Source organism: Anomaloglossus baeobatrachus, chromosome 9, assembly GCF_048569485.1.
Source record: "Anomaloglossus baeobatrachus isolate aAnoBae1 chromosome 9, aAnoBae1.hap1, whole genome shotgun sequence".
In the NCBI taxonomy this organism is placed as follows: domain Eukaryota; kingdom Metazoa; phylum Chordata; class Amphibia; order Anura; family Aromobatidae; genus Anomaloglossus; species Anomaloglossus baeobatrachus.
In genome coordinates, this window is record NC_134361.1 from 38,820,064 (window position 1) to 38,830,001 (window position 9,938).

At 45.4% G+C, this 9,938-nt stretch overlaps 1 protein-coding gene across 1 annotated transcript in view; it reads left to right on the top strand.

The window, feature by feature from the left end:
* Positions 1-9,656, top strand: part of LOC142251068 (cytochrome P450 2C23-like) — a 45,017-nt gene extending 35,361 nt beyond the window's left edge. Inside the window, exons 6-9 of the mRNA XM_075323570.1 lie at positions 1,841-1,982; positions 3,825-4,012; positions 5,325-5,466; positions 8,926-9,656. Of these exons, the coding sequence (XP_075179685.1) occupies positions 1,841-1,982; positions 3,825-4,012; positions 5,325-5,466; positions 8,926-9,110 (657 nt within the window). The 3' untranslated portion in view covers positions 9,111-9,656. The remainder of the gene's footprint in view (positions 1-1,840; positions 1,983-3,824; positions 4,013-5,324; positions 5,467-8,925) is intronic.
* Positions 9,657-9,938: the final 282 nt, after the last annotated feature.

A 9,938-nucleotide genomic window follows, 5' to 3' on the forward strand; every position in this document is an offset into this window, starting at 1 on the left:
GCGTCACAAATTCTGTGACCCCAACGAGATCACTTGAGCGATGTCGTAGTGTGTAAAGCCCGCTTAACTGCCATGTGTAACTGTAGGGCACTTACAAAAATGTGGCACTTGGATAAAATCTAGTGCACAAGTGCCTCCCTGCATGAGTGCCTTCCCCTTTGTGTCAAAATATATAGCGAGGTTTGTGCTTAAATTCAGGTCTAATTTAACTCGTTAACAATCAGTCAACTAACTTAAGGTGGCAGGAGGCAATAATATACAAAGACCAATTAAGAAGCTTGCAGGCCAACATGAATCATAGAATCTTTGAAAAAGTGAGAAAACCTTACAGCAACAGGGAACAGACACAGTTAGATGAATGAGATGTGTACCTGTATGAAGAGAAGAGAGATAAATGTTACATTCATGTCATGTGTATTTGCAGGGCACTTATAAAAACTTGGCACTTGGATAAAAAGTATCCCCCGGACAAGTTATATATAGGGAAGTGCTGGACCTGTATAGTCACTCAGTGACTTTGTGAATTGATTGATACATGATAACCTTCAGTATTAGCACCTTTATAGACTTTTATTTATTCTTTAGCCAACTGTAAACAAGAAGGGCAATATTAAGCTCCTCAGTGCTATTTTTGATACTGAAACAAAATACTGCATCCAAGGCTTGTGTGTCACAGAAAGTGTGATTCTTGCAATGTAAGATGGGCAAGCAGCATTTTTTTTACAGCCTAAGACCTGTGACACACATCTGTGCCGCCGGCACGTGTTTGTCATTTTTTGCACGTACCGGCGGCACGGAGACACGTTAAGCAATGCTACCCAATTGTAGCAGGCACACACACGTAAAACCACACGAAACGTGTATCCGTGTGCGTTTGTATGTGTGTGCGTTTTTCAAAGCGCTGACATGTCAGTGTTTTCTCCCGCAGCACGGGTGTCACACGGCCCGCACCCGTACCACACGGGTGTAGTGTGGATGCGGTCCCGTGTGACACGCGCCGGAGAAAACACACGTGTCAGTGGAAAAAAACCAAAACATTACTCACCTTCTCCAGCCCTCCTGTCTCTGCCGCTGCTGCCTCTTGCTGCCGACCGCCGCTCATTAATCTCATAGAATATTCACTTCACTGCCTTGCAGCAGCAGCGGGGAGACGGGAGGGCTGGAGACCGAGGATCAGCACCACGGACAGCAGCGCGGACAGCAGGAAGGACCAGGTGAGTATGTTAATTACCGGTTCTACGTGTGCTATCGCGGATAGCACACGTAGAACACACGTGTCACGCACGTACCAGAGACACGTACTTACCTGCACGCAACACGCAGGGGAAATACGTGTCTCTCGGCACGTGCCTGATTTTCACGTGAATGTGGCAGAGGCCTAAAGAAAAAGTTCTATAATGTGCGTATTGTAAAAGAAAAAAATGGCACACTTTATTTCTGTAATAATCCAATATTACACCAGTTCACATGTACACGTAATCGAATTCAGCAGTTAGGTACCACCGGTTACCATCCATTTTCCCCTCGTCCGAAAGGTTGAGGTCCCTTGGGCATTGCTAAGGCTGTGTTCACATTATAAACCTCAAAATGGTTCAATACAGTTCTACGAGAACTCAGAACATTATAAATGTATTTTCTGCCATTTAGAGGCATTTTAGTATTGTGACTCATGGGAAATGAATTCAACACCACGAATTAAACCTTTCTGAGTTCAGAAATCGATCATTCCAGTTAATTGCTCCTGTTTTGAATCGCATTTAATCTTTAAAGAGCTCAAAGGCCTTTGACAATTTTTACACTTAAAAAAATGGTGAGTTCTATTTATTTTTTTAATTTGCAGGAAAAAAAGAATCCAGATACAGAATTTCATGAGAAGAATCTACAGGCGACGATCTTCGACTTATTCACTGCTGGAACAGAGACGACAAGTTTGACTCTAAGATATGGTTTTATTATACTCTTGAAATATCCAGAAATACAAGGTGATCATTTTAATGTAATTTTCTATAATTTATTAAGGTTCTCTTATAGGAGTCTGTCAGGAGTAATGGTGGCATTAGATCACTAGTGTCATTGTGGGTCCAAATTTCTGCGCACTGTGACACAGATTTTGCATTGGAGCCTAAGTGCACCATCATATTCCACAGAGCTTTACACTTTCATTTGTACGTGTTACTATTTAATTACTGCAGTATTCCTATGTGTTGTGTTTATTCTAGATTATAATCATGAGAAATTATGAAGATTATTAAGTTTGCAAGCTACTTTTTACATGTGTGTAGTTCTGCTATTAGAGCTTTTGTGTTACATTGTTTACAGTTTGTTTCTAAGGAGATCAACCACTTTTCCTCAGCTCTTGATCCAGAGCTGCTATTAACAGTCCTGTAAAATCAGAATTCCCTGGCCCTCATTGTTGGCGATTTACAGAGCAGTTCTCATACTTACTGCTTCCATTCCTGGGAGTTTTCAAAGTCCCTGTTATCTCTACATGAAAATCTAGTGATAAAATATTAGACTTTAGAACATTCCACTGTCACACCGTAATGTTTTACAGTAAGGGTGCCGTCACACTTAAGCGACGCTCCAGCAATCCCACCAGCAATCTGACCTGGCAGGGATCGCTGGATCGTCGCTACATGGTCGCTGGTGAACTGTCAATCAGGCAGATCTCCACAGCGATCAGAGATCAGCCACCAGCCACCAGCGACCCGTGTAACGACGCTGTGCTTGGTAACCATAGTACACATGGGGTTACTAAGCAAAGCACTTTGCTTATAGTTACCCGATGTGTACCTTGGCTACGTGTGCAGGGAGCAGGGAGCAGGGAGCCGGCCTCTAGAAGCTGCGGACGCTGGTAACCAAGGTAAATATCGGGTAACCAAGCAAAGTCTTTGCTTGGTTACCCGATGTGTACCTTGGTTACCAGCGTCCGCAGAAGCCGGCTCCCTGCACATTCAGAATGTTGCTCTCTCGCTGTCACACACAGCGATGTGTGCTTCCCATCAGGAGAGCAACGAGCAAAAAATGAACCAGAGCTGTGTGTAACGAGCAGCGATTTAACAGCAGGGGCCAGGTCGCTGCTTAGTGTCACACACAGCGAGATCGCTAATGAGGCCACTGGTGCGTCACAAAATCTGTGACTCAGCAGCGATCTCGCTATGTGAAAAGTACCCCTTACACATTCAGCTCAAGAAAAGGATAAAGCTACTAAATAGATATGAGCAAACCCAAGATTCGGTGTTTGTTGTTCGTGGCAAAAACAGAGTAAGAGTGCTTTACGTACAAATCGCTGTGTTTGGGTACTCTCAATGCTTGGCCCAGTGCAAGCCGTTTACAGTGTTTGACCAGTTCGCACTTAGGGTAACAACAGCATAATCGGATGAAGTGTGCATATAAACAAAAATTGGAAAAACCCCACCCGCCCCCGAAAGTGATCTGTTTATGGCTGGCAGCATGTGGGCTAAGACCCAAACTGCCTAATTAGGGACTTCAATTGGGGTTCAGGTCCCAAGCCAAACTTTAGCTAAAAGTTGAAGAAAATCTTTTATCTAAAAGAAGCTGCCAAACTGAACTGCAATGGGTCCGCTCTTCTCTACTACTAAACGAGACATGTCACTCAAACAGGAGTACTGGACTCCCAGCAACAAGGCAGTGAATAGGCTGGGAAGCTGTGCGCTCCTGATGACACACAATGAGCATAGGCCTATAACATTTCAAACAATCTTCAGTTGTTGTTTACTTTTAATTACAAAATAGATACAATCTGAATGTGACTTCTCCTAGACTAAGAAATATGTCTTTTGTTCCATTATCTTAAATTTCAGCGAAGATCCACAAAGAAATTGACAATGTAATTGGCAAAGATCGCTCTCCGTCAATAGAAGACAAGAGTAAAATGCCGTATACAGACGCCGTAATCCACGAGATCCAGAGATTTGCTGATATTGTCCCGACAGGAGTGCCACATGCTACCAGCAAGGACACAACCTTCAGAGGATATCACATTCCAAAGGTGCAGTATACCGGTCTTCTCTATCCTTTGATCATACTTGCTAAGTTTTTATGGGTGTCATCAAGAAGATTGGTAGTGGTGTGAGGAGATCCCTCCACAATGTTTCAGACATAATCACACTCTCTTTTAGGGGTTATGGCCCTCACTGCCCAGTCTCCCCCCATTTTTATCTCCCTCCAAGCCTCAGTCACCACCTTTCCAAAACATAGTAAACCTATTAGGGGCTGAGATATTTTTTAACAGTAGTTCAGGAGGTCTCCCCTTTTTTTCTGGAGGTTTCTGGACATATCTCAGCCCAGGAAGATCCTTGACTTGCTCAGCTGTCGTCAGTTGAGCACTGCCAGGCTGTATTTAATCCCTCTGCTTCCTGGAGAGGTTGCTGTTTATTCTATTCAATTAGGAGCTAGCCAGGGAGCAAAGTGGACGTATTGTTACTACTGCTGCGATCTGCTGTGATTGTTGTAAGTTATTTCTACTACTTCCTTTTCTTTGTACCCCTACCCGTACTCCTTTGGTTATCCCCTGGTGCAAGTTTTTAGGTGTGTATGAGGTTTTTTTTACCCGTTAGTCATTCCATGCTGTTGGGTTCTTAGGATCCTCATCCAGGTCTGTTCCATGGGTGGTGGGAACATAGTCTCAGGGCCAGGACAGGAGAAAGAGCCACATTGGAGGCTCGACCCTAACTGCCATTAAGTCTACCGTCAAGATAAGGGACAGCATAGGGACCCCAGGCTTAGGGCCAGCTGAGGAGCCCCTGTACCATCCTTATCTCCTTGTTACAATTTCCCTCTCTCTTTTTTTTAGAGCAGTAGCTATTATAGGCAGTAGGGACCTCTCTTTCTCATCTGTAGAGTGTAAGCTCTTATGGTCAGCGGAGTATTCTTTTTCTTCTGTAAAGTGTTAGCTCTTATGGTCTTCTCTCTCCGTCTCCCGTTCCCTCTCTCCCTCTCTCTCTTTCCATCTCTCCTGTAGAGTGTAAGCTCTTAGGGTCAGAAGGGTTTTCTGGATTTTCCGGCACTGACTAGACCTCACACATTATTGATGTCAATGACCAAGTAAAGGAGCTGTGGAGTCTGAAGAGACCCAGAGCATCTTACAATTATTTATAGGTCACATTTGGTCATCACCACTAGAGTAAAGCACGGCACTTCTGAGGTGGTAGAGGGTTGCTTTAGTAGGATCCAAACCCACCACCTTACTGGGAGTGCTCAGATTTATGTCGTTCATCACTATGTCATAGGAATTGCTAAACAGACCTCACTTTTAACTCTACAATTTTCCAGATTTACATATTTATACATTTTACTTTCAGGGAACCTTGGTGTTTCCTGTCCTGACCTCTGTTCTGAAAGACCCCAAACACTTCAAGAACCCAGATGAGTTTGACCCTGGACGTTTCCTTAATGAGAAAGGTGTTGTTAAGAAGAATGATGCATTGATGCCATTCTCTATAGGTAAGAGATTATTACTGTGATCTGTGGATGTTGAATTTAAGTTTCAGTATATGAAAATATTTGCTATGGTTGTGTACCGCCCTGGGGCTCGGCCGCTGCTGCCGAGCCGCTCAGATCCTGGCTCGCTGGGTCGGTGGCTCGAGTACCTCCGGACCGGGGGGCCACGTCGCTCTGTGAAGGGGTTTTTGGTGATCGGGTGGGTGCGCAGCCGGGGCCGCGATAGAGATTGTCCGTGACGCCACTCACGGGTTGTGGTGATTATTGGCACCACCGCTGCTGGTGATGGTGGGGGCTCCCGGGTGCGGTGTTGGGGCGCAGCTAGGTGTTGACCCCTCCGTGGGTTGGGGATGTGGGTCCCGAGGCCCGCTGGGGTGATGTTGATGCCAGAGGGGTGCAGGGCAAGGCGACGTAGTGCGGTGCGGTGCCAGAGGGCACGGGTGTACTCACTCTGAGGAAACACACTGGAGTCACTGGTAAACCAAAAAACGGGATGGTGGTCGGTGCCCGTCTTTCTCCTGCACCTCTGTAAGCTGTGTGACTACTATGCCTGAACAATGGTAGTCCGCTCCCTGACTTGTAGATGCCGGAGGAGCCCTTTTGCCCGCAGGCGCTGGCCCGTGGGATCTTGGTGCCTGGGCGGTGGCTTCCTATCCCCCTCGGTGGGCTGTTGCCTTCTCTTGGGACTTGGGGTGGGAATGGACCTATAGTCCAGACTGCAATCAGTTAATTTGACTTGGTCCAGTTGCTTCTGGGCCTTGTACGAGGTCTGAGTACCCTTTCCTGGTGCTCCGGTTTCAGTTTTACTCCCCGATTCGGTACCGGCGGGCCGCTACCCTGACCTGGTGCCTTGACGGTTCTGTCGGTTCTACTCCCGGCCTCCTGCAGATGGCCACAACCGCCTGTCTCCTGGCCACAGGGTCCCTAGGCTCCAACCTAGGCCTTGACAGACTTCTTCTTCTCAGCTTAGCACTTCTACCTCCTCTCCTTTCCTCTCCCTAACTTCAACTGTAACTGTCACTGTAACTGTCTGGTTTTCCCCGCCCCTGACCATCAATCCTCTTCAGTGGGCGTGGCCAACCGCCTGACCTCGCCCCCGGGTGTGGACGTCTGGTACAGATGGGGGTGACTGAGGGTTTTTGGGTGACTGTTGGTACCTTTTTGGGGGACAGGTGTAGTGTAAGGGCCTATCTGTGACCCCCTGGCTAGTCCAGGGCGTCACAGTTGGTTGACATAAACTGGGTTTAGGAAGATGACCAAAAATATTATCCAATAGTATTTCAGAATCAATTGTCTAGGCATTGTTTACACGCACTGAATTAATATACTATATCTTAGTGTTATCACATGAAACAGTTTAAGACGTGACTAATAGTTTATTTTTGGACTGAGAAATGTGCAGCAGCTCACAACCGTCCTGAGCTATTGTTGTCACATAGTGACTACCGGGGCTCTGCCAGGTTCACACGAACCCCCGGCGAGCGCCACAGCACACAGGGTATAAGTTACAATGGTAGGCCCTGGCACTAGGGAAAGGAGAGTTGGGTCACCTCCTGACCTCACCTGAGGCTGATCAATGCACTCCCTAATGTCCCTATATGGGTTCTTTCACTCCGTTGCCAATAACCTACCTATCCGTGTTTCTCCATGGACTCAGCCTTGTATAGTGAACAGGGCAGCGGGGAAGCTAGTCCCACTCCAGACTAAAAACAGGGGTAAAATAAACACCAATCATGCAAAGCAATCCAAACAACAAGGCTTAATAATGAGGAATAGACTAGAGGGAAAAAACCAACGAGGGCTAAGGAAGGGGAAAACGACACAGCTTTTACCCAGCAAATGTTCTCTGAATGGCCTCCTGGTCCTCAGCTCACAGGTCCCTCTAGAGGCAAGCAAAGAAGAAACTATCACCAGTAATTACCTGAGCTAGGAGGGAAGTCTTTATAGCAGAGGTAATTAGCAATAGAGAACAGCTGCCTATAGCCTTCATTCAGAGATTCAGGAACCAGAGGATCTACTTAACCCTAGCAGCACTGGATAAAGGAGAATATGTAGTAACAACCTGAGCAAGTGTGTATGATTCCTTGCTCTGTGATCTCCTTACACCATAGAAGGGACCACTCTCCTTTGTGGTGCTCACGTGACAATTTTCTATGGTCGAGAAGTGCTTATCTGACAAGCCATAACTTGTGACCAGGCCTATCAACTTCATTTTGCACTATTCCTGGACAGCTTATCCAACAATCACAAACAATTAATATTTTTTACTCCAACATTGGTAAATAATTACAATCATCCATTGTAAATTATTGACAATAAATTGAGATTTTTGTCATTTCAGCAAATAATGCTAAGTTTTCCAAACATGAACATTTTTCTCCAAAAGCTTGTATTGGGTGCCAATAACTAACTGAGCATTACTTACTTGCTCCATTGCTTTATTTTCTCCAGCTTTGGCTCTTCCCTTCTGCCTTCGATGATCATTTACAGGCTGTAGTAAATGTCCCAGCTTCAGCCAATCATTGGGCTCAGCGGCTTTGCCGATTTTGACGGCACAAGAAGCAGAGCTTAATGCTTGGCTGCAGCAGTGAAGCGTGATGTCATCATGACATCACACCTGCAGCCTGTGAACTATGACCAGAGGAAGCGGTGAAGACCGGAGCTGGACGGCAGCAAGTGTTCAGTTCTCCAATTGGGAAAATTGAATATTAAATTCTGACCATTGGCTTATGGTGGAAAAAGAAATAGGAAACCAGCCCATCCTCTGTTGAATCACATAAAAGGCAATTAAAAATATCTTTTTTCTAAATCAAACAACCCCTTTTGGCCCCTATAAGCTGGGGCCACCCCCACTGAGCCCTTATATACAGCATTCCAAAATGCTGTATATAAGAGCCCAGGCCGCTCTGTATAACGTAAAAAACACTTTTACAATACTCACCTAGGGGGCGGTCTAGTCCGATGGGTGTCGCTGCTCTCTAATCCGGCGTCTCCTCTCACCGATCTGGCACCTCCTCTCTGCTGCAACCTCCATCCTCCTTTTATCCAGCCCAGTAGGGATGACAAGTCTACGTCATCCACACAGGCCAGTATTGCAGATCAAAGTGTGCCTGCACAGGACCTCAATGACGGCTAGTGTGCAAGACGTAGGACACGTCATGCACACAGGCCTCTGAAGAAGGAGGACGGCAATAACCGCAGAGAGGAGGTGCCGGAATGGAGAGAGGAAGTGCTGGACTGTAGACTAGTGACACCCATAGGACCGGACCACCCCCTAGGTGAGTATTATACAATAAAAGTGTTTTTTTTATGTTATACAGAGCGGCCTGGGCTCTTATATACAGTATTCTGGAATGCTGTCTAGAAGAGCTTAGTGGGGGTGGCTGCAGGTTAGTTGCCAAATCTGGTGACAGGTTCCCTAAACCTGACTTCTTATTGTGTACTCTCATTCTGTGATTTCAGGCAAACGCCTGTGTGCGGGAGAAGGCCTGGCTCGCATGGAGCTCTTCCTCTTTCTAACCACGATACTGCAGAAATTCACCCTGGAGCCCACCGTAGACAGAAAGACCCTGAGCATAAGACCTGAACCCAACACCAATGCTACAAGACCCCAGGCATACCTCATGAAGGCCGTCCCTCGTTTCTGAGCTGAAAATGAAATTCTCGCCTAAAGGAAACCTTTAAACTCTAGAACTTAGAAAATAAGACTGATCTAATATTATTGGATATAAATTGAAATAAACATTACAAAGATTGTGTGGAAAAATTGAAATATATATATTTTTGTTCTATTTTTTATTTTTAGCATAAGCCATACCTGTATAATTGTGCAAAATATCATATAACTTAACATCTGTAATCATCAGCGAAGGGTGAGCGTGACTTGACCCTACGCGTGTCGCTGTGGCAGCTTCATCAGGGGAACACAGGTCTGTCTGCCCCTGATGAAGCTTCCACAGTGACACATGTAGGGTCAGGCCAGGTCACTCTTTGCACTGTGCCTGCCATTAACTGATGAGGAGATTATTGTATTTTCTCTGTACTACCATGCTTTATGTGCTGCTACTACTTCATGGCCTTACATATAATCATTTGTTTGCTGGCGTCTAACTAGTTTTGGGTCAGGCCACTTACTGCACCATGAGCACACACAAAGAGAACAGGGGTAACGCAGTCATAGATTGAGTCAATAATCAATATACCAACCTTTGCAAAAATATCAAAAATATTTATTCATTTTAGTGCTTAGCAAAGGGAATAGTATAAAATACATATTAAAGAAAAGTAGTAAACAATGATCAGGCTAAGGCAGAGTCATAGATGAAAAACAGATCACCAGATCATATGGGGAGTGCAGTATATCCATATCCTCACAGTAGGGGGGCCTCACAGAGTTAATAGTAGGACCAATATAACCTATTTATACATTTACACAAGTCATATACAGAGTTAGGGACATAAAAACCCTAACTAAA